The 25,115-nt window shown below is 46.1% G+C and overlaps 1 protein-coding gene across 1 annotated transcript in view; it reads left to right on the top strand.

Annotated features, from left to right (window-relative positions):
* Positions 1-8,292: 8,292 nt before the first annotated feature.
* Positions 8,293-25,115, top strand: part of NRG2 (neuregulin 2) — a 174,982-nt gene continuing 158,159 nt past the window's right edge. The window contains exon 1 of the mRNA XM_026508123.4: positions 8,293-9,177. Within this exon, the coding sequence (XP_026363908.2) occupies positions 8,451-9,177 (727 nt within the window). The 5' untranslated portion in view covers positions 8,293-8,450. The remainder of the gene's footprint in view (positions 9,178-25,115) is intronic.

Here is a 25,115-nt window from a genome sequence, read left to right as displayed (position 1 = left end):
GTACTTGAACTTCCATCTGAAGGTCTAACAGGTGTCTGAGATGTTAGCATGTCAAAACTGGAATTTTCTACTTCCTCCAACTCCATTATGTTACTTGCTACGTTTCCCATCCCGATCTGTCCAGTTACTCAAGCCAAAATTTGAGTCATCCTCGATCACTTTATTTTCTGTACTCACTTCACCCGATCTTCTAGCAAGTCCTGTTGGTTCTACCTTCAAATTCCATTTTGAACTCCACGCATTTTTCACCTCCTCTGCCACTACCCCAGTCTAAGCCAGTGTCGCCTCCTACCCACAGTACTGCAACAGCTTCCTAACTGCTCTCTCTGCTTCCACTCTCGCCATCATTACAGTCTCTGCCCCATATCTGAGAATGATCCTTTTTTGCACATAAACCAGACCATGTCATTCCCCTTCCTTATGCTCCCCAGTGACTTCCCATTGTGCTTAGAATAAAATCCAAACCTATCATAGCATCCCAGGCTCAGCCTAAGTCTGATCCCTACCGATCTCCCTAACCTCGTTCCATGCCATGCTTTCCCCTTGCTGTAACAATTTCCAACGTCGCTGGCCTTCCTTCTATACTTTGATCGTGTCGAGTTAGTTATTACCTCGGGCCCTTTGTGAGGTGCTCTTCCCTCTGCCTCAAAGGCTCTGCTCCCAGAGTTTCGTGTGGCAACTGCTCTTCCTCCTTCAGATCTCAGCTCAGATACTGCCTCCTTAGAGAGGCCGTCCCTGCAAGCGGCAGTCTGTCCAAGTCACTTCCAATCGAGTCATACTCAAAAACTCTCTCTTCCTCTTGTCTTTCTCTTCCTAAAATGTTTTATGTCATTGTTTCCTTTTTAGCGTCTATCCCCCTTTAAGAGTCGAAGCACTTCAAGAACAGGGACCTTGTGTGTTAATCGAATGGATTTTTTAAAAGAAGGAGTGAACGAGACCTTTTTGGGAATAAGAAACTTCATTTGGAATGAATAACATGGTGTGTCTTAGAAACCAAGGCACTTAGGAAACTTAAGGAGATGATGCATTAGGCCTTAATAGATATTAACTCCTTAGTGGAATTGAGCTTGTCATGTCCAACAAATATTGAAGACCCAGCATTTGCATGGCAAACTCTTTCTGCCCTCAGAACTGGGAAAGCTGAAGGAATGGCAGGTCACTGAGCCTGTGAGGCAAAGAGGAGGGTGACATTATAGGAGAATAGTGTGTGTTTGTTGGCAGGGGCAGAGAGAGGACAAGGGCAAGTGCTAGCTCCTGACTTTATGCCTAGATTTTAGCTCTAGCTTAAAGGAGCCATGCTAATTATTTCTTTAGCGTCTGGGTCAGTACGCATAGTAGGTTTTCAATAAATGCTTTCTGGTAGAATGAATAAATGAGCTTAGGAATTGGCAAGAAAATTCAGGAAAGGTAAAGTCTTAACATTTCTGACCTGGAAATTATGGGGTAGAGACAAGGTTGAATTGGACACTCGAAGGCATACTAGCCTGAGGATTTGGGAATAAGAGAATACTTTCTTCTTCTCGTCCCGCTTCACGCCCCCAGAGTTGAATCAACCTCAGAGTTCCTGTTGACCCCAGGAGAGGATTCCAAATACACAAATCAGGAAAACAGAGGGAGGCAAATCTCTGAATGTTCACCGGTAAGAACGTGTAGCTGAAGACATCTCATTTTCCCCCAATCCCAGTTCGATATGCTCGGACATGTAAAAGAAAACCTCTGATGGTGTGAAGTGTGAATGTATTATCCGATAGTGATAACACAAACTCAATAGTCTGTGTCCAGATGATACCTCTGTTATGGTCTATTTTAGGGAGCTTCTGGATTTGAATCTAAAAGTGATCTCTGGAAAAGAGATAATAATTTGGGCTCACATAGCACTTTTCACGTAAAGGTCTCCAAGCACTTTACAGAGAAATAAGTATTATTATCCCAGATGGAAGAACTCAGACAGAGGGGTTGCTGCCCTTTTCAGCAAATTGGACAGTGGAAGCCCTTGGAGTCCTGACATAGCCCTAGGCTAGCAATGATTGAATCATGTGCTCTTCATTGGGAGCTGGGTCTATCAATGATGTGACTTCTTATAAATGCATCCATACATACATATAGAAAGTAGAACGTCAGCCTCTACTCTTGAGAACTTCAGCATGTGTTCAAAACATCTGAAAATGGGCGGTTTTAAAACTGGTGAGTTGGGGGTAAAGTCTAGCTACTTAAAATAAGAAAAGTGGTGAGTCTAGCTGGACTAATAATAGCTCACATGAGCCAGGCATTATTTTAAGTAGACTACAAGTATTATTATATTTAAGACTCACTACAGTTGTAATGAGGTAGAACCTATTATCACTCTACCCATTTTACAGTTGAGGCAACTGAGACACAGAGAAGTGAAGTAACTCGGCAAGTGGCAGAGCTGGAATTCAGACGTAGACAGGGTGAGCCCATCGCCCACACGCTTGGCCAGTGACTCTGCGCTGGGGACTGTAAAGCATGTTGCATGAATTGTCTCACTGAATCCTCACAAAACCCCTAAGAGGTAGATACACCGTTACCCCAGTATTATTGGGGGGAGGAAACAAAGGCTTAGAAAGGTGAAGTGATCTGCTCAAGCTCACATTCTAGAAGGGGCGGAGCCAAGATTTTGAACCGTGGCCAGAAAAGCACCAGGCAAGGAGTGGGGCTGTTAGTGCTGTTTCTGCCACTAACTAGGCTGCGTGACCTTGAGCAAATCAAACCACCCCTGTGGACTCTGTCCACCTCTGTGAAAGGAAGACATCGGACTACATGGACGCCAAAGTCCTTCCCAGTGCTAATATTCTCAGATTCTCAGTATCTGTTTTCTATTTAGTCCCTTGTTTGAAAATCCTTGGAGGAAAAGAAATTAACCACACAGAACCTGAGAGTGACTCTGGAAGCCAAATTTAGAAAACAGATCTCAAAAGGAGAAAAAAAGAAGTTTACAGAAATGTCTTTATTTAGAGAACGAGACTGTCCTGTCGTGTTGAGCTTGATTTGTGAGACTCGGTGACCACATAAAGGCCGTACATCTCCTTAACAAGCCAGTTCTCCTGGTCATAGCGACTCATGTAACCTGGTTCAGTGGCCATTTTTGGCCACTGAATCGACTAAAGCTGGAAGAAGCCCATCTTGTGTAGGAGGGATCTGGAAGAAGCAGCCAAGCTTTTCATGTGGGTGTTCTATCTTGAATTCAGAATGTCTATACCATTCTGTCTACTTCTGTTTTTATTCTCAGTGATTATTATATAGTGACACAGCCTACTGCTACCATGAACCAGTTTTTTCACAACCTGGTGGGGAGCCATGCTGTAGTCAACAGGTCTGGCTTTCCATTTCTCCGTGTTATTCTGTTCAAAAATGTGAGCTTGATCCAAAGGAAACACATTTATTATCTTTAAGACATATCTTTACTGCCGTGTTCATTGCAGTGTTGTTCACAATAGCCTCAGTATAGAAACAACCCAAGTGTCCATCAATGAATGAATGGTTAAAGATGGGCTATATCCCTCTCTACAAAGTTATTATCATTCAGCCTTAAAAAAGAAGAAAATGCTTGGATTTGCAACACCATGGGTGAATCTGGAGGGCATTATGCTAGGTGAAATGAGCCAGACAAAGACAAATACTGCATGGTGTCCTTTATGTGTGGAATCTTAAAACAAAACAAACCAAGACAAAATAAAACAATGAAATAAAATGAAATGCAAGTCAGACTCCTAGAAACAGAATAGAATGGTGCTTGCCAGGGGCTGGAGAGTGGGGGAAGGGAGAGAGATTGGTAAATGGGCACAAGCTTCCAGTTATAAAATGAATAAGCTCTTAGGATCTAATGTATACATGGCGACTATAGTTGATTACATGGTATTGTATAATGAAAATTCATTGATGGAATAGAATTTAAATATTCTTACCAGAGAAAGTAAATATATGAGGTGGCGAATGTGTCAATTAACTCGATTATAGGAATCCTTTTACAATGCATATGTGTATCGAATTACTGCCTTGTACACTTTAAATATCTTACAGTTTTGTCAATTATACCTCCATAAAGCTGAAAAAATAAAAACAAATAAAGAAGAGAAAAAATAAAACAAGCCAAAAAACCTCCCAAAAGTGTGAGCTTGAGTTTGTGATAATCCTTGGCCCTCTCCATGGCTTTTTGATCTTGGGAAAGTCACTTAAATTCTCTCAGTGTCTCAATTTTCCTCATCCTTTTTCGAAGTGATGCCTACACTCCTTGAGCTCCAGTGGTATAAATTTCAATAGTCTGCCACGGGCGGAAGTGGTTGGGAGAGATCGGAGACCTCTCCTCTCGGAGGACACGCGGTGACGCGGAGGGCCGGCGCGGTGCTGTGAGCAAAGCGTTTTGGCCATGGACAAGCCTGCGTGGCAATCCCAGCGCTGCCTGTCATTTGGGCAAGGTATTAAATCTCTAGAAGCCTCTTCAGTTTGTAAAATGCAACGTTGTTGAGGTACGGCTATATAAACATGAAGCCCCTGACAGTCAATAGGCCACTAATAAGTGGTGACCATTATTATTTTTATTATCAATTACTGAATTATGACGAATAGTTAGCAGGTTCAGAATACTCGAGATTTATTTTCTAAAACATGCGTACTCATTCACTTTGATCCCCAGGAAAGAGCCAATACAGAATTGGGCTGTCCTAGGAAATTGAATCTTGTGCTTATCTATACTAAATGCTTGAGGCTAATTCTGGAAGCTTATCCTCATACACAGCACACCTTGAGAAAACCTGGGCAGGTACTTCTCTTCCGCTTAGAAGTCTCTGCCTAAGTCCCCACTTCTGTGACCCAAGGAATTCTGGGAGTCTGTTTGGATCTCAAAACTTACCTTGCGTTCTAAAGAGGGCAAAATTATAATGCACTAATTCCCAATGCTTTTTAACATGAGAATCTCATTTTAAGGCAAAAATAATTTCAAGGAATCCCATAAAATAACGGTTCTATTTTAGGTAGCTTTTGAGTGAGAAGATATGTGATAAAAATTTAGCAATGGTAAGAAGTTAGAGAATCCTCTCAAACATTTTTTTTGAGTAGGTAGTATACGAGCCTGATAGAAAATTCACAAGGTACCGAAGGGAATAGTACTCTACCCGTCTGTCACTCAGTGTCCTTCCCAGAGCCAACCGTTGTTTCAATTTCTGCTGTGTCCTTTCAAAGGTAATCTATGCTTTACAAATAAATACAGATTTATCCTTCGAAAAAAGTAAAAAGCATAGCAGATCTTTCCACTGTTCTTCGTACTTAACAATGTCTTGTTATGCTTTAAATGGGCTATGTGAAACACAGAGAGAAGAATGTGTATTTTTATTCATCACAGTGGCATCTACTATTGAAAAGTTAGATTGTATTTATTAATATACAGAAAGTCCAAGTGTACCTCAACTACACACCGCCTAGAGAGTCTCAGCTCTAAGATTGGGAACCACCGGCATAAGAAAGTTATCAGTGATATTCAACATTAATTGCGGCCCCTACTCTGTACCAGGCATTGTTCTAAGCCCTTTGCACTGGTTATCTTACATAATCCACAGCCTTCAAATCCTTCTATTCTCGGCTTAAATGTTATCTCCTTAGAGAAGCTTTCTGTGATCCAAGTATACCTGCCCTCTCCCCTTTCCATTATTCTCTATCATTTCATCCTGTTTCTTTCCTTCAGGACACGAACCACTCTACGTAATTAGTCACCTATTTGTCTGCTTTTTTACTCTTGTCTTCCCAATAGTATGGGCTTTAAGAGCAAGGGCAGAATCAGTTTGGCTCCCTGCAGTCTATCCATTGGCCAGTACCGTGTCTCAGTGCTTGGCACAGAGGAGCCATTCATTGGATACTTATTAAGTAGATCACGAGCAAAAACCAACTTTATGAGGTAGACCCTATTATTATCTCTGTTATACAAATGAGGAAAGCAAGGCCTAGAGAGAAAAACAGCCTCATTCCAAAGTTAGTAAATTACAAAATTAGTTTGAAACCCAGCTCTGCTTGACCCCAGAGCACAAGCTCTTCACCACTACTCTGTTGTCAGCAACGGAAGACTGAGTACGGTCCTGGCCGTGTGTGATCTTGAGTAAGTCCCTTTTCCTCCCTAGGACTGTTTGCCCCATTGGAAAATAAGAGGGTGAAGTTAGCAATATTCCTCACAGTAGTGTTCTGTGATGGAGGAGATCGTGATCTATGAAAACGTAAAGGGGGACATTGAAGCGGCCAACAAGACTGGCCTGATGCCTTTAAGAGAGATGACCTTCGATTCTTTTCTTCCTTCCCCCCTTCCCTCACAGAAGATTTGCTGATCTTTATTCTGTGCCAGGCACTGTGTCGGACATCCCTTTGGATAGGGCTCCAAAGACTAATAGGACATAGTCTCTGCCGTTAAGGTGCCTGGTCTGATGGGTCTAGTGCAGACCCACTAACAGCTGCCTTTTAGTATAGTCAGTGCCATAATAGTAATACGTATGAGGCACATGGTTACACGGAAGAGGAAGGGATTAATTCCATGATGTTATATGTACAGTGTTCGGGATGGAGGTGGGTGTAAGGATGGGAAGGATGAGGTATAAGGCTGAGCTGGGTCTTGGGGAAAGAATAGTTTCCCAGATGGACAAGGCTGAGGTGAGGCTTCTGGGCACGAGAGACATTATATCGGCAGAAGCCCAGCAAGAACGGCACAGTGTGCTGGATTCCTAGGGTAGGCGGGTGGTTCCCACAGTATGGAGCTGGTTAGGTAGAGGAAGCCCAGGAGGAGTCAGCCGAAGAGTTTGGACTTGACTCCTGAGAGCAGTGGCATGGCCAACTCATATTTACATTTTATTTTTAGAAGGATGACTCTGACAGTGGTAGGACTGGAGGAGGCTGGCGAGGCACACAGTGGGAAACTAGTTAGGAGGCTTTGCAGTAGTCCGGGTGAGAGACGATGAGCACTCAGACCTGAGGCTTTCGCTGCAGGGTTGGAGAAGAGCTAGATACACTGCAGATTTTTAAAAGGCAGAGCAGAAGGACTTGGTGATTGATTGGATGAGGGCGAATAAGAGGAGACTAAGGGACTTCCTGGAATGGATCAGGTGGCCAAGCATAAAACGCTGCTATTAACAATTACAGGGAATTTGGAGAGGGGTGGGAGAAATAATGCTGTTGGCTTTGGATATATTAAGTTTGAGGTGTCTCTTAGACAGCCAGCAGGAAAGGTCTAGCTATGTCCTTCCTTTCCAGAATAGCAGTCCAAGCCTGAGCCAGACATCCCTGGGCCCATTTCCTGCGGGGCCCAGGCAGGGATAAAATTCTCCAAGACCTGAGTGGAATTCCTGAGTTCCACATCCTTCAAGGACCTAAGCTGGGAATTGAAAACTCCCTAGATCCTTATTGATGGGAGGAGAATGGATCCTGGATTTGCTTTTTAAAATGAGACATTGGCTCCAGTGGATCAAACTCTCCTGTCCCTTGCAAGGACCAGACTTTTTAAAAAGAAACCATTTCCTATGAAGCAGCCTCTGGCCCTGACAGGCTCAGGCTCTCAAGTTGGCTCCCAAGAAGCCCCCACTTCCCTTAGGGAACAGTTTTTTTAAAAGAAGACGAGGTTGTACGGCGTGTAGCCTGGTCCAGCCTGGCCGCTGCAGAAAGCACAGAGTCTTGGGGACTGGACCCTCTCCCAGCCACCACCCTTAGTTAGGTGTCCTCAATGCCGAGACAAGACTGCACGTAGCCCTCTTTCCAAAATGACGGGACTGGACTCCTTTCCCACCTCAACTGGAATGCCTAGAGCTCCCCAGGCGGTGGCAGGGCCGAACACGTGGGTTCCATTAGGGGCCGGCTTCTAGGGTCCTCCCGGGGAAGGGGACAACCTAGGAGGCGGAAGGCTGGCTCGCCACACGGAGCGTGGTAATCTCCCTGGCTGCTCCAGTCCATGGCCAAAGGCAGGGGCACGCCCTGTGTCCCACTCCCACGTTCATAGGACCGTGCCAGAATCCCTTTTCTCTACTCCGCCCTCTCCTCACGCACTGTCCCACTGTCCTGCCTAAAAATCGGAGGAGCAAAGGTAGCACGATTCCTCCCGCGCCCCTGCGGGCCGCGAAATCGGGCGCTAAAGCAGTGCAGTCCCCAGCTTCCCCTGCAGAAGCCGCGCTCCTCGCTCGGTCCGGGGGTAGAGGGGGCGCGAGAGAGCAAGTGGGCGGGCGTCCTATTCTCCGCATCCTCCTCCAGGTCCTGGCGCGCAGGGTGGGTGCGCCGCGCCGCTCCGCGCTGCGCATCGCGGCCCGCTTGCCGCCTGCCCCCTGCCCTAGCTGGGCCGCCTCCCCCGGCTGCCGGTGGAGGGCTACGAGGCGCTAACGTTACGCTGTTTCCGGTTTTCTAGCGGGCTCTGTTTCCCCTCCCAAGGCGGCGGCGGCGGAGCGGCGGAGCCCCCCAAATGGCCTGGCCAGATGCGGCAGGTTTGCTGCTCAGCGCTGCCGCCGCCGCCACTGGAGAAGGCTCGGTGCAGCAGCTACAGCGACAGCAGCAGCAGCAGCGGCAGCAGCAGCAGCAGCAGCAGCGAGAGGAGCAGCAGCAGCAGCAGCAGCAGCGGCAGCAGCAGCGAGAGCAGCAGCAGGAGCAGCAGCAGCAGCAACAGCAGCATCTCCCGTCCCGCTGCGCCCCCAGAGCCGCGGCCGCCGCAACAGCCGCAGCCCCGCAGCCCCGCAGCCCGGAGAGCCGCCGCCCGCTCTCGAGCCGCAGCCGCCGGCGGCATGAGGCGCGACCCGGCCCCCGGCTTCTCCATGCTGCTCTTCGGTGTGTCGCTCGCCTGCTACTCGCCTAGCCTCAAGTCGGTGCAGGACCAGGCATACAAGGCACCGGTGGTGGTGGAGGGCAAGGTACAGGGGCTGGCCCCAGCCGGCGGCTCCAGCTCCAACAGCACCCGCGAGCCGCCCGCCTCGGGTCGGGTGGCGCTGGTGAAGGTGCTGGACAAGTGGCCGCTCCGGAGCGGGGGGCTGCAGCGCGAGCAGGTGATCAGCGTGGGCTCCTGTGCGCCGCTCGAAAGGAACCAGCGCTACATCTTTTTCCTGGAGCCCACGGAGCAGCCCTTAGTCTTTAAGACGGCCTTTGCCCCCATCGACACCAACGGCAAAAACCTCAAGAAAGAGGTGGGCAAGATCCTGTGCACGGACTGCGGTGAGTCGCCCCCTCCCTCGGCTAGAGAAAGGGGGGAGGGGCGAGGTGGTGGAGAATGGGGGTGGGGCGGGGAGGTGCTGCAGGTGCCCAGGCCTGGCAGCGCCCGGCTGCTGGGGGGGTGGGGCCGCCCCTGGGCAGGGCACCTGGCACGGGTGGGTGAGCGGTTGGTGTTGGGGAGAAGGAGGATCAGGCCCAAAGTGTGCCAGGGGTGGGGGGCGGGGGAAGGCGCTGGCCTGTGCCAGCAGCGATCTGCGGCTGATGTACGGCATGTGGAGCTGGAAAGCTGCCATCATAGCCCAGTAGCGGCAGGAAAAACGGAGAAGTCCGGGTGGTGCTGGCCCGAGGCTCGGTGAGTCAGGAGTGACCCTCGGAGGCCTTGCCCGCTCTGCTCCCGTGGGCCTGCCTCACTCAGGCTGGCCAGGGTCTGCAGGAGCAGCTGGGCAGACACCCCGGCTGGGAAGGCCTCCGCTTACAAGTTCTCCTAGGGAATGATGGCCCCCGCCCCCTCCTTCCTCTCCTGGGCTCCGGGTTCTGCTCGTCCACACCGCTGGCGCAGGCAGAGTTGGACTTTTTCTGCTGTTTTCCGTCCTCCATGTGGCTCGGGGTGTTTTCTCCGTCGTGATTGCCTGTCTTTGCCAAGCGGTTAGCACAGCCTTCTCTTACCCTCCAGGATCCGGGAGCAGACGCCTCTTTTGGCCGTTTCTGGGAGATTTTACTAGGTCTGTTGATTGTGATGACAGTGAAATAGAGTAACTTACTTCTGCTGAATGCCAAGTTCAAGCTCTGACATCTTACTGGCAGGATGTGTTGACTGCATCGCTCCTCTTCATGATGTTGGGCGCTGCACGGGAATGCAGGTGATCAGAAACAGAACGGCTCAAGTCTGTAGACCTCTGCAGCCGGGAGTGGAGGGCTCCCATGTCCAGAGTCAAAGAAATAGCAGTTTACGAGCTTTTGTTTCTCCTCCCTCGACCCAGCACTTACTTCTCAGTGAGATATTTCAGACCAAATCGTCCCCACACTGGAGTATTTGGTGTGGGCTGGTCTTGTGCTTTTCCTATTGGGGTTTCCTTTTATCCCGGCTGAGGCTGAATTTGGTGCTTGCTGTGTAATCACTGAATTATGAGAGATGTTCTGGACGTCATCGAAATTGGCATATTTACCAGTTTACCAGTCGGTTCTAGCTAGGCTTTGGGAAGCAAAGAATGTGTAACAGCTCATAGGAAGTTTTGCTGCCCTCACCTTTTTAGATCGATGCCTTTGACTTTTGGAAGCTTTCCTCCTCTTACTCCCTCCCCCACCCCTGTCCTTCAAGAGACAGATTTTAATTTAGCAGTGGTAGTGTATCTAGGCATTATGTTAAACTGTGGCCACTTTAATCAAAAGAATCTTGAAGTATCTTAATGAGGAGGGAAAAACTTTGGTGGTAACAAGGATTTATCTCTCTGACATTGTTCTGAGGAATATTGTTGACCGCTCTTTAATGTTGCTTTTATGCTCTTAAATGTTTTATGATGACAAGTCGGGACCGGTTAAGAATTTCTAATTTTTTATTCTGTTTAGTGTTTTATCCGAGATCCCGTGGGGAGCTGTGGAACTGTATTGTGCAGTGGGAAATAGATAGTGAAAACATTTACTGAACCTTGTCCAAGGACAGCTTCTGTTTTGGTTTTCAGTGAGTTGCTCCTGACTGTGCACAGTGCACATCAGCACATAATCCCTAGTCTGGTCCACTGAGGCCCAATGGTCTTTGTCAGATAATCCCCCGTCTTCCTCCTCTTACTTTTCCCCTTGCCTCCTTCCATTATACCTTGTTTGTTTTGATGAGAGTTTAAGAGTTGAATAGTTGAATGTGGAGATCATGAGAGATGGGGACGTCAGAAATATTGTCTGCTTTCAGGTTATGATCACCTCATGTTATGGAAGTAGCATGTGTGGGTCTGGTTCTCGGGAAGTACTGCAATCCCTGCTAAAGGGAAGGCCCTCCCGCACCGCCAATTGTCAAGAAGCAGGACCGACTATGGAAGTAAACACTTCAGGATGCAAACAATTTGGCTTGGAGTTAATGGCCTCTAGATCTGTGTTAGTTGGGGGGGGGGGCTTTATATAAGGGGATTAGAAATTAAAGGACATATTTGTGGGAGGAAACTTGTGGAACTGCTGATTATATGCCGGAAGAGCATAACCTACATTTTCTTATTTTCTACTATGGGGTTAAGGAAAACACGCACTGGGGATGGCATATTAAACAAGGAAACAAAATCATCCTAACTAACCACAACACCTTCCTTGTGCTCAGCAGGAAATAACTAACAAATTCATTTTCTGTTTTCTATCTCTAAAGAAAGCCCTCTGGGCCACAGGGTCATTGGGAACATTTTCTCCTTGGAGCAGATTTGCCCATTGCAAAATAGGGAAACTGGCACTCAGAAACTGTCATCATGCCCGTTATATTGAGCAACTGTGGTTGAACTGTTACTTTGTTTAGCCAGTTTCAGCTCCAAATGTGTCTGGATTCAGAGAGCTGTGGTTCCTAGGGAGATCATCTAGAAAGGTGTATTTCGTGGGTTTAGGACTTTGGGACAATGTATCATATGGAGGGATATTGAGGTTAAAAGTTAACACTTGCCTCAGTAGCATCAGTGAGGGGTCATGCTGGACCCTTTCGAGAAGGTCCTCCTGAATGGCTAATTTCACTGCAACTGTCTAATATTGATTTGAAGCCTGTGAAGTCTGGCTGGAATAGCAATATCTGTCAGAGGGGTATTTTTACAGATCTCATGTGTATCATTCACCCAAAACTACTACCTCTGGTGGTAAAGAGTTGAGTAAAATCTTTCCATTTCTGAGAAGCTTGCATGCAGGGAGGTGTTTTCTGTGCCTTCTGTGGAAAGGAGAGGAAAAAGAGTGAGAAAGGAGTCTTAGGGATTAGCAACTCTGTACAATGCTATAAAAGCATCCTGTTCTGCAAATAGTCCTGCATTTTTAATGGTGGTTGCGTATATTTTGGTATAATCACACCCTATCTTGTTGCTTTACTATATATATGGTTTTTAGCCGTTTCCTTGTTGCATAGACACAGTAGATAGTGTAAAAAAAAATTATTCTTCCTTTGGGACTCCCTGATTTGCCATTTTCTTCCAGTGTATAGTGTTCTTTGTTGTTAAAGATGGAAAAGGTGTATTCCGGGGGGTCTTTACATCCTTCAGGATAGTTTTTAATTAATTTGACAACCAGATTCACATATTTGAGGAAGGTGGTTCACAAAATTCAGCATAGCAAAAGCGACTGCATATTTTTAAAATGCTGTTTATTTAAAGAATCTTTTCTTCCCCAGCCAGCTGGAAACCCAGCTGTGTTGCAGCTTGAAGATGGGAAAGTGAAACTAGTCTAGAAACTGACCATTCCTAGGGGGGAGGACGAGGCTTGGTTATAGATTTAGGGGAAGAATCACCATCATAATGTCAGTAGTTCTTTCGGTGGCTGCTTTCCTCAGCAGACTGCAATTCTTGGGGGCGGGAACCATATCTTATCTTTGAGGTCTTTTTCCTACCTCTCCAGGCCCCGGTTGTTGGTACTGGGCCTGGTGTCTACAGGGACTCTCCCTTAAGTGTCTTTTGAATGGATGAAGTCAAGTGAAGTTAAAAAAGCAAGCCTCCAGATTAATACTAAAACAATCTTAACTCTCGCATCTGTGACACCAAGTCGCGTTCTGAAAAGCTGAGTTTGATGATAGCCTTTACCTGTCGCTATGGGAACCTTTTTTCCAAAGGAGTCGTTATCAACTAGAGTACTTAACCACAATGTGCTTAATCATTGTGCTGATTAGTGTTAATGGGATTTGAGAAGCGGAGAATAAAGGTTTTGCTGGAGAGGACTTTTTTTTTTTTTTTTTTGAGAGTAGATTACCACTCCCTCATCCTCAAAACAAAAATAAACAAAAATAAAACAACTGTCCAGTTCGAATTAACAAATATTTTGGGAGCTAGAGAGGGTGGTATATTAACCAACTAGGTGACTAACTTCTTGGTCCCAATCCTCTTTTCCATCTTTTATCATCTAGGACATGTTCATTTTATTTCCTAATAGCAAATGCATCCTTAGGTTTTTCTTTTTCCTTTAGAAAATAGTATTTACTTTTTTGAATGTGTAATATAGTTATATGCCTCATTCAAAAAGTGCATACGAATATATGGTCAAAAGTCTCCCTCCCACCCCTGTCCTCCGCTAACATATTCTTGAAATGTGTACTTCTCTAAGAGCAAAATGTTTGTCAAAGTAGTCTTATGTTTTTCTCTTAACAGATGGAGAATGTTAATTTTGCCATTAAGTCAATTTTATGGTAAATTCTTCCCAAGTTTTGTGTATATATATATATATATATATATATATTTAACTTAACCCAAGATCTTAGTCACTACCCTGCCTCACAGATAAAACCCTAGGGTCAGGAATGAAAATACCAAGTTGTTTTTCAGATACTCTGCCTTTAAGAAGTTTTCTGTGACGGTGAATTTGGTGAGGAGTCTGCACTGCCATGCTCAAAGGAGAGATGCAAGGATTTGTCCCTGTGCTTTAGGGCAGCTGGGCCCGTACCACAAGTCCTACTGTTTCACCCTTTTGATAATCTCACAACAGAATCCATGTGGAAAATCACATGATTCCATATGTGCAAAGAGAAAACCCCACAGTGCGTGATTGCTTTGATTTTCATTAGAAGTCAAGCCGAAGACTCCAGTTGCGAAGAGTTTCATTTTGACCGCATTGCCATACAGCTGGTACAATTCTAGGGGGAATTATCCACTTGAAGACTACTTTGAAGTATGTTTAAGGTAACCGGTTTGAACACAGTGTTAAAATTTCAGAGTGTCAGGGAATTGCCACTTGAATACTTAGGGGGAAAAAAGCAAATATGGAAATCCAACAGTGGAGAGTTTTAACCCTCTAAATCCGGGTGGCTTCGTGGCGTCTGGCAATTTGCACATTGCTTTGGAAAAGGAATGACAGTATCAGTGAAGTTTCCCCTGTGCTGTCTTCAACAACTGGTTCTGGGGTCTTTCTTTTGAAGGTCTGAAGGGGTGGTAGTATAATTTGAACCAAAGGTGAAAGAAATTTCCCTCCAGATTTTGAGTTTGGATGGATATGTATGAAATGGGGACTTTGTCTTACTTGTTTCTAGAACTTAACCCTCCCTTCCTACTCACTTATTGGAATTAGCACATAGAAATAAAGTCAGTTTATGAATTTCAAGAGATGAAGTAGGGAACTGTTTAGAAAACTGGGGAAGGCAGGTGAATTGGCTGGTGGAACTGCTGAATTCTGACAAGTCTGTGAAATTAGACTCCTTTATTTTTTTTTAATTTTATTTATTTATTTGACGGAGGTGGGGGGAGAGAGAGAGAAAGCAGGGGGAGGGTCAGAGGGAGAGGGAGACGTGGGTTCCCCGCTGAGCAGGAAGCCCGATGTGGGGCTCGATCCCAGGACTCTGGGATCATGACCCGAGCCAAGGGCAGGTGCTTTACCAACTGAGCCACCCAGACGCACCCCTAGACTCCTTTAAAAACAACAGTGCGCACAGGTGAAGGTTGGTGAAGTAGAGCTCCATGTAAGGCTATAAGAACCGGAGCAAACCCAGAGGATGATTAAAAGGCGTTAGGGTGAAGTGCAAGAGACATCCTGTACTCAAAGAGGGAAGCTTTTGCCAATCTGGGGTCAAAAGACAGAGATTCACACTGATGGAAGGCATTTGTTGTTAATCAGCTGTGATATTTTCTGATAATTATGAAGTGAGGTTAAGTTAAGGAGCCTTCTTTCCCTGGCTAGTTGCAACTGGCCAAGTGTGGCATGTGAGCTCCGTTCTGCAGCAACATTCCCTTCCCACTCTGTGCTCAGAGTGAGATCCAGGGAGCCTCTCCAGGGACCTTCTCTGGGACAGAGCCGGTTAGCTCCTCCCTGTGCCTCCGCTCAGGACCTGATTGTGCCGCCCGCCTCCTGGGCTGGGCTGGGCTGGAGGTGGTTAATATTCCATTTCCCCTTGCAGATGTTTTCAGAGTGGCAGGGTATCCTAGAGGTTCCCGTCTTCTACTAGCAACACAGCCCCCCAAGGTGTGATGTTCAGGTTACTTTGTATTCTGTCTTCAGAAGCAAAATTGTTAATGCTTCTCTTCTGCTCTCATAGATTTCCTGCTTTGTGCTGATGACATTGACTTCCTGCTCCTCTTTCCCTCCCTGAGCTATTTATTCAAACTGAGGCTCTGTCTTTGTCCTTTAGGCTAGGGTGTTTTACTTGGTCCTGATCTTGATATTGGTCCAACTAACTGAAGTCAAACTGAGCTAACATTCCTCAGAACTGAGTGAGAGGGGAGTTACCACATGGCTAATACCGGGGCCAGCCCCTGGGAGAGTCAGGACATCATTATTTCGACTGTGACAATGATGCATTTTGGTATCCCTGAAGCTGTATTGCTAAAAGAGCTTTGCTTCAATGCCATCTTTCAAATCTTTGCTTCAACAAGTATTTCTATAGGTGCTCTGTTTAAAGAACTAGGTATTTCAGGGTAGTTGTATCAGACACAGTCCCTGTCATCAAGCAATTTACAATCTTGAAGTACAAAGGTAGAGCGGCACTTCAATCCAAAATGTGATAAACGCCATAAGATTTACCAGCACAGCGCTTTGGGGAGCAAGGGAAGCTGGAGGAAAAGAAGATCATATTTAGAGGATTAAAGGAAGTTTCTTGCAGAGGTAGTTTGAGATGGGATTCGAATATTCAGAGATAGTTGAGGTAGATGTGGTTTAAGGATAGAGAGAGATGAAATGATTGATTAAATTGATGGCATGCAGAGAGAGCGGCGTTCTGTTCAGCAGAGGGGCATACTTAAGAGTATACAAAATAACCAGGATGAAAGGGAGAACTGATAAGGAGTCTGGAGAAGTAGATGTGGGTAATATTTTCAACTGCCTCGAATGCTAGGCTGATGACTTTTTTTGTAATTAGGTAAGTAGTATTAAAAGCAATTCAGGTATGTTTTGTAGTTATCAGTGGATGGGTCCTCCACACATTTTCTTAAAGTTATCCCTAAGTATTTCCTGTTTTCTGGATGCTACTGTAAAGGGTATTTTTGTTTAATTTTGTTTTCCAGTTATTAATTGCTGGCATATAAAAAGATAATTTATAAAATACTGAGTTTGTATCCTGTGACCTTAATTAATTTGCTTATTAGTTCTAGTAACTCTTTTGGGTAGGTTTCTAAGGATTTTTTTCTATGACTAAGTTGTCAGTGAAAAAAAGACCGTTTTAGTTTTTCCTTTCTAATCTGTTTGCCCTTATTTCTTTTTCTTTCCTTATTGCACTGGCTAGGACTGCCAAGGACAGTGTTGAATAGAGTAGTGAGGACAAACATCCTTGATCCAGTCGTGGTGGAAAGCATTCAGACTTTCACTATTAAGTTTGACGTTAGCTGAAGGTTTTTCATACATGCCCTTCCTTTAAAAAAAAAAAAAAAAAAAGTCCGCTAAGTGTGGTGTAAAGACTAAGAATTTGGGCCTTACAGCCACATGGGCCTGGATTTGGAAGCCAGCTTATGCATTTTCTAGCTGGGCGATGTTGGGCAAATTACTTTCTGTGTCTTAGTTTCCTATAAAATGGGGATAATGATAGCATTTAATAGGATAGCTGTTCGTATTAAATGAGATAATACATGTAGAATGATTAACACAGAACCCAATAATAAATGTTTGAAAATAGCTAATTATTAACAAAATCTTACTAGACCAAAGTGAGCAAGAAGACTAGTAAGTGAAAATTTTAAGTTCTAGAAGGGGACTGCAGGCAGGCAAGGGGGGAAATTTTCACCAACCACTATATTTTTAACCAGATGTTCCTACTTATCTCAGCTTGAGAGTCCCTGGGCTGGGCTGGTGGAGGTGGTGATGAGAAGAGAGTGGGTTACGTGTGCAGTTTCAGTGTCGGGAAGTTCATTTGAGTTCAGGATCTGAATGCTGGTCCTCTGGAGGTCCCAAGTAGGCTCTCAATAATCATGGATCCCTGGGTCTCTGCTGGTCAATATTCCGAGAAGCCTACAGATGGATACTGCTTTTCTCTGTTTCACAAATGGAATGACTAAGATCCGTACTCCAAAGTGTCCCTTTCAAAATCTCAGCATGCTTGTGGGGTCAACCAAGGGTCCAAGATCTGGAATCCTGCCAGGCGTGCTCTTTGACTATCACTGGTCTCATCTGTTCTTAGGAGGAGCTGCTCAAAGTCCCTGGAAAATGGCTGAAAGTGTCCTTCTCTTCCTTCCTTCCTTCCTTCTCTTCCTTCCTTCCTTCCTCTCTCTCTCCTTCTCTCCTGCTTCCTCTCTTTCTCTCTTCTTTCTTTCTTTCTTTCTTTCTTTCTTTCTTTCTTTCTTTCTTTCTTTCAAGAAAGCAGGTCCCTGATTCATCCTGCTTTGATTTGGGGGTCTCCAGCATTGGGCATAGGTTCACGCTGCATCACTCATAGTCTCTCTTTCCTTGTTTCTATACTGGGTTGGTGTGGATCTCATGGCTGACCAAGGTCAGAGGGGTAAAGGTGTGGGCATATAACAGGTGGCATCTTTGGAGTTTGTGGGGCTGAATTTTAATTTTACTTAATTGATTGATGTGTGGAACCTGATGAAAGTATGAATCTTTGCTCCTAAAATGTTTGTAGGACAGAGACTCCTCGCTTTGGCTTCTTCCTCTAAATATTTGTCGGGTATTATTAACCCTTAGATCCTGGGCTGGACACGCATCCCCAAACTCAAGTTCTCCTTGTTATTTTCTTATTCTTAGAGTTTTAGTATTTATGGCCTATACCACGTATATGACACTTATCATTTAATGCCAATCATTGTTAGTTACCTTTTGATGGGTCCGTGTCTTATCTCCTTCACCTGATTGTAAGATCTTTAGGGGCAGTAACTTAACATATGATAAAGTAAATATTTGATTAATGGCTATTGCCAAGAAAGAAGGGAGTGAGAGGGCCTTTTTGCTTTCTCTACTGACTACTTTTGCCCTGGATAAATTTCAAGGTTCCTCAGATGACAGCCCACACTAAGGGACTAGAGCAATTGTAGAAAGTATCCTCAGACATTTTGATAAAGGGCAGAATCTGTTATGTTTCTGTTCAGTTTTTTTTTTCCCTTGATAATTCATAGCGTGTTACAGGTAATTCTTTTCTTTTCTCAAATTTTAGAATTATGACTGAGTGCTTTTCCTCACACATGTTAATATTTTGGCTTGTGTTTCCTTTCTGTCTTTTGGTTAGTTGGCATTCTGCAAAAAATTCTCCAGTTTCACTTTGCCATAGGAGCTTTCGGGGTGTTCCCCATTCGGGTTTCTCACCGGAGTGTCCCGTTGGACTTGGTTACTTTGCTGCAGGCTGAATACCTCGAGGGCTGAGACGTATGACCAGGTGTCTTCTGTAGTAAGCGGAGACCACAAATTAGGTGTTGTTGTACCCCGTTGCCCAGTAGGCAGCTTGGCGGCGTCTGAGGCCAGGACTGGTTGTTTCCTCAAAGGGTGGGGAGTGGGATCTTAGTCTTTCTTCCTGTCTCTCTTTGGCATTTTCCTCCTTTACCATATCCTTGAAATGAGGCATTTTCTTCTGTCTGCTTGGCTAATGTATTGGGGGAGGGTTGGGGGTGGCTTTCAAGAGGAGGTGCTCTTCTAGCTCAGAGTGCCTAAGGACCACTTGTCGCCACTTTGCACAAGGCTGTGGCACGCAGCTTCCTCGGCTCAGTCCCTTCCAGTGGTGCCTGTGGCCATGAGCGTAATCTCAGTACAGTGGCTCACTACAGTTCCTTAGGCCGGTGATGAACGTCACAAACGCTGCCCAATCGGGGACGGTCTTTTGGAGGAACTTTGTAAGGTTTTAGAGAGGAGAGTTTATTCATCAGTCAGGATGGAACAGGTAGGTTAAGGAGATCTGTCATTTCTGACTTCCCGTCTCTGAATGAGAAAAAGAACAGCAGGCCTGCGTGCAGTGCAGCTTTCCCAGTATTGTCATCGGTTGATTGGATTTCAGGGAACAAAATAATAAAAAGAAGAAGAAGTTTTTAAAAAGAAGAAATGAGTCTCAGACCACAACGTGATCCAGCTGTCATAGAGTGAAGCTAAGGCCCACCAAGTGAAGAGTTTCTTTCGAAGGACACTGGAGCTTCCAAAGGCAGCCTGTCTGACTGCTTACTCTTAGTTGGTTTCCTTTTCATAGTCTATTCATGTAGATTCACTTCTGAGAACCCTTTACCACGGGTTCCAATTCTCCTACCTTACCCCTCTGTACTCCCTACTTAGGTCTGCTGTCATACTTGCTTTTGTCACCATCGTAATAGCCGGTCCTCAGTCCCTAGTCCCAAGCACCAGAGAAGTTTCCAGAAATTTCTAATGCAAACTTTTCAACCCTTCCTTTGACTTTAGGTCTGATGGACCTGGTGGAAAGACAATGAACAAGGCCTGGGAGAGGGACCTGTGAGGCTAGAACCACATATGACAAATCTGGCTGAGTTTCTCTCAAGTCCAGTTCTTTTGGATAAAACATGGTGTTGTTTTTTTGGGGTTTTTTGTCTTTTTTTCCCAAGAAAGCCTCTCCCATACTTACAGGTTTCATTTGCAAAAGGAAATGCTTTCTCTAAAAGAGATAGTAACATTCACGGGATCCCCTAGTGACGTGCATGTTAAATTGTCTTGGCCAAGTACTGGTAGTAATCCTTTCGGATGGCACCTCCCAGGGCTCGACCCAAGTGATTCAGGCCATTACTGAGAAGATCCTAGGGTGTGGAGCCAGGGTAGAATCATCCTCTAGGCCAAGCAAAACATACCACCTCTGAGAGAAGCTTCTTGCTACTGGAAAAGAATCTAACTTGTAAGTTGAAGGGAGGCACATGGGTAGCCCCCAGATTGGGAGAGAGCTTCCTGTCTTTGTTTCTCATTATGCAAATTATCTGAGTAGGTTTCTGCTCTGCGTGGTATGCACTCTTCTACCTGAGAGGGCAAATGGGAGCTGGAGCTGAGACTAGTTCCCTTGGGAATATTGTTTTCACCTCTGCCAGTTTCCTCCCCCCTCCCCCCCACAGCTTCTGCTTTTCCCACACGGGATGTGGGCTCCCTGCTTCTTCTGTGTGGTGTCACAGCCTCACAGCCTCAGGTCAGTGAGCCTTAGGCCTAGAGCTTGCTGTACAGAGTAAGGATTAAAGACGTTGGTTTTAGATTCGTCTGTGAAGGGATCACATCAAGTGGATAAAAGGTCCCAGAGGTTTGATGGTCTTCACTGGGCCAAGCTCGCAAAGCATATATTTTTTAAAGTAAGTACAAGAGTTTACTTTTCTCATCTCTGAAGTTAAATAATAGCCTAGTCATTCCACAGGAGGAGTGCATGTTGTTATTGTTTTGTTTGTTTGTTTTTAAGATTTTACTTATTTATTTGAGAGCGCGAGAGAGCACAAGCGGGGAGGGAGGCATAAGGAGAGGGAGAAGCAGACTCCCCGCTGAGCAGGGACCCCCCCCCCCCCACACACACACAAGGGCTCCATCCCAGGACCCTGAGATCATGACCTGAGCTGAAGTCAGACATGTAACCAACTGAGCCCCTGATGCATGTTGTCATCTAAGAGGAAAGTGGACATGCGCAATAGTGCTGCTCTGGCCCCATGTCTCAGAGGGTAATCCTCTGTGGGTGCTACTCTTTCTTCTATGGGTCAAAGATTCCTTTCTCTGGAAGGGTTTGTGATGGACAGCTGTGAGCTTGGGGAAAGGGTTGTGGCTGAATTGCCGTGGACCCATTCACCCTTCAAGCCTGAAGCCGCTCTGTGCCTCCTGCCGTGGCTTCCTCAGTGATGTTGTGCGTGTTGTGTTTGGTTCTTTCCCCTCCCACTTCCTTCTGCCGTTCCATCCCTGGCTCTTCTTTTGACCACCTTGGAAAGGGTACAGTTCCTAAGGGTCCTTGGTTCTCCTCTCAACGTATGGAGGCTGTTCTGCCACTTCAACTGTGTGCTGCGTCGTGGTTACTCTGGAGGGCGAGCCTCGGCTCTGTGACTTACTAGCCATATAGCTTTGGGCAAGTTAATTAACCTCTTTTTTTTTTTTTTTTTAAGATTTTATTTATTTATGTGACAGAGAGACAGCCAGGGAGAGAGGGAACACAGCAGGGGAGAGGGAGAGGAAGAAGCAGGCTCATAGCCGAGGAGCCTGATGTGGGACTCGATCCCGGAACGCCGGGATCACGCCCTGAGCTGAAGGCAGATGCTCAACGACTGCGCTACCCAGGTGCCCCTAATTAACCTCTTTTTGCCTCAGGTTCCCCAACCAGAAAATGGGGCCACTAATAATACCTACTTCATGACATTGGGGTAGGGTTTCAGTGAGTTCCTCATGTAAAGTGCTCCAAAAAGCGCCCGCATGGAGAAAGAAGTGGGCAGGCTAGCTGCCATTAGTGTTATTGATGTGTCTGTTGTTTGGAAAGAAACTGGCTTTGGGTTCAGCCTGATAGTTATTAAAATCCTGGCTCTGTTCCTCACCAGCTCTGTGAACTTGGGAGAGTCGCTTGGTTTCCTGAGTCTCGGTTTCCAGCTGCCTGGGGCACCCCGTCTCGGGTATCTCTTGCTGCTTAACAAACCGCCCCCAAGTGCAGGGGCTTCAAACAGCAACAGTTCTGTGTCATTATCTCTCACAGGCCCGGGGATTGACTGGGCTCAGCCAGGAGGGTCGTATCTTTCATGCCGTTTCTGGTCACAGGGTGGCTGAGCAGTCAGACAGTAGCTGAGACCGGGTCACTTCAAAGTTGCCTCTTGACATGTCTAGAAGTTGTTGCTGGCTGTTCTCATCTGGGAGCTTAGCGGGGGTTAAGGGCCCGGGACCTTGCCTGGGAGTATCCCAGGAGCGGGCCAGGCAAACGCTGAGCTGTCTTCTATAATCTAGCCGCAGAAGTCACTTCTACCACGTTCTGTTTGTTAGAGGAGAATTAGTTACTAAGCCCTGACCTGGTTCAAGGGGAGCAGAATGAGACTACTTCTTGGTGGAGGGATTGTCGAAGACTTGGTGGATATGTTTTGAAACCATTACAGTCTGCTTTCTTTTTTTCTTTTCTTTTTAAAATTTATTTGAGACAGAGACAGAGAGACAGAGGGAGAGGGAGAGAAAAGAGAGAATTCCAAGCAGATTCTGCATTGAGCATGGAGCCCAAAGCGGGGCTCAATCTCATGACCCTGAGATCAGGATCTGAGCCGAAACCAAGAGTCAGAGGCTTAACCGACTGAGCCACCGAGGCGCCCCTACGGTGTGCTTTCTGGTCACAAGCTAGTGATATGAAACATACGCTCATCCTCACCCCAAATCTTCCTCCTTCAAAAAAGTCTCCTCTATTATGGCGCCAGGCTCAGGCTCAGCGGCCAGGGTCTCACCCTCTAAATCAGGTGTAGTTGCAGATGAGGCTTCTCCAAGTCACTTCCTTGGGGACAGTAACTTGAGTGTTGCTCCTCTTGACTCGAAGAAGTGAACTATAGAAACAAGTTATCTGACTCCCCCCCCCCAACACTTCACTGCCGTACAATGCTGGAATAGAGGTGGGGGAACTGCTATCGAGGCCCCTTTTTAAAAATTGGTAATACGTCAACATTTTGGAGTGGCTTAAGTTTTGAGATAATTTGAAACCTACAAGAAAGTTGCACAAGTAGTGCAAAGACACCCCTTTGCCAGCTTCCCCAAATTACACAACCCTGCGGACTTACCAAAACCAGGACGAGGATAATAGTATCCATGTACTACTAGTAACTAAGCTATAGACCTTATGCAGATTTTGCCAGTTGTCTTGCTAATGGCCTTTTCCTAGTCTAGGATCCAATCTAGAATCTCCCATCACATTTAGCTGTCATGTCTCCTTGCAGTAGATATTCCCACTTAGAAGGGGGGAAACAGCAGCCAGCCACTGTGCGTTAGCAGTTCTGAAATCCGGCCGGGCACGTGAATAGACTCAGTCCTACTGTCTGGGGATGATTCTCCACTCTTCTTGGTTGTACCCTGTGGGCTCCTGGTTTTGCCTTCTAAATCATCTTTCCTTTCTTTTTCTTTTCTTTTTCTTTCTTCTTCTTCTTCTTTTTTTTTTTTTTTAAGATTTTATTTATTTGACAGAGAGAGACACAGCGAGAGAGGGAACACAGCAGGGGGAGTAGGAGAGGGAGAAGCAGGCTTCCCGGTGAGCAGGGAGCCCGATGTGGGGCTCGATCCCAGAACTCTGGGATCATGACCTGAGCCAAAGGCAGACGCTTAACGACTGAGCCACGCAAGCACCCCTTCATTCCTTTTCCATAAGATAGGGACTGTGTTTGCAGCTAAGGACTTGTCTCAGTGTTCTGTGTTCTTTCAGGTGATGGTCAGTCTGGTGCAGCCCCAAGAGGAGACACGGGAAGGGCACAAAAAAACAAAGGTTACTATAGTCACAGGTCCTAGAGAAGGGGTCACCGCATGCCACACAGGGTGAAGAAGGAGTGCCACGTTTTGGTCAGGTGGCACAAGGCAGAAAAGCACAGACAGCAACAGGCCAGAGCCCTTATTGGGATTTCCCTGGGAACAGAGAGCCAGGGCAGGGTGAATTGTTTAGGATTGGCTAGTTTGAAGATTTCTGCAGGACGCTAAGCTATAGGGATGGTTGGTGCCTGCTTGCCTGGTCCCTGGTCCGGGGATGATTAAGGGGGAGATAGAAGAGGTGTGGCTCGGAGTTGGTTAGTTTGCATATCAAAGGCACGCTCCTGATTGAGTCCTTCACTATCTCTAAGAAGTGGCTGGCCCTGATGGTGCAGTCTGTCCATACAGAAGGGGTTTTTAAGATGTCAAAACATCATATTATATAGAAAATAAAAACTCTATACAGTACACTCAGCCTGCTTCCTACTCGTAGATGTTTGGCGGCCCAAAGGCTTTTCATTTGGTAGTGCGTGGTCCCTTTTAGACCGTGTTCCTGCTAGTACACTTCTTCTTAAAAATGTACGGATTGCCTAGGAATCTTATCGGGGTTCACTACCTTAGACAAAAGCCACACTCTCGAATCTGACCAAGATAAGCTCTTCTCTACCTTGAGCTCTCTGTGGGCTGCTGTTTGACAACACCCTTCAGTTTAGTGGAATCCCTGTTCTTGAATGGAAAGGACCTGGGAGATACGCCCTTAAGAGGGCCTTTTGTCTGTCTCAGAGGTTCTTTGAGACATTGCTTCTTGATTTTTCTGAGGTCTTAACAAAGGAGACAGTTCAAAATGCCTCACACTGAGTTCATTATCCCTTACCATATCCTGCGCTGGATAGGACACCCCCATCTTAGGGAGTGGCATTGATCTAGTCTTCCAAACCATTGGGAACCTCAAAATCCGTCGTCTATGGTTCCTTTCTTACCTTCATCCCCTGTGTCCTATACGTTGTCAAGTTCCTGACAGCTTTTACTACTGCAAAGCTTCTTCCATCCAATTCTTTCCATTCTTGTTGCTCTAGTTGAGTACTTGTGTGTCACCTAGACTGTCACAGTAGCCACTAAATGGAATTCCCCACTTTCAGAGTCTCTGCTCTCTTCTCTCTCTCTCCTGGAATTAGCTTTTGAAAACAAAGTGATTATGTCCACCGGATCCGGAAGTCTTCATTCGCTTCTTACTGCTTACAGAGTAAAGTGAAAATGCCTTCACATGGCATGCAGGGCCGTCCACAGTTGGAGCCCACCTGCCGTTAAGCCCGCAGCCCACTCTGCTACCCTTACGCTTCGCTGCAGCAGGATGGACTGTTTGGAAAATTTGGGAGACCTTTTCCATTTGTCTTCTTAGCGCTTTTGTGCATTCTGTTTCCTTGGCTTGGTATGCTTTTCCTTTCTTTCTCAGTCAGTTGCTAGCCCCTTCATCCTTCACAGTTCAGCTCAGACCCCACTTCTCCTCAATGCTTTTT

Source organism: Ursus arctos, unplaced genomic scaffold, assembly GCF_023065955.2.
Source record: "Ursus arctos isolate Adak ecotype North America unplaced genomic scaffold, UrsArc2.0 scaffold_5, whole genome shotgun sequence".
Taxonomy (NCBI): Eukaryota; Metazoa; Chordata; class Mammalia; order Carnivora; family Ursidae; genus Ursus; species Ursus arctos.
The sequence above is the reverse complement of the archived record's forward strand: the minus strand, read 5'-3'. Positions and strand labels throughout refer to the sequence as shown.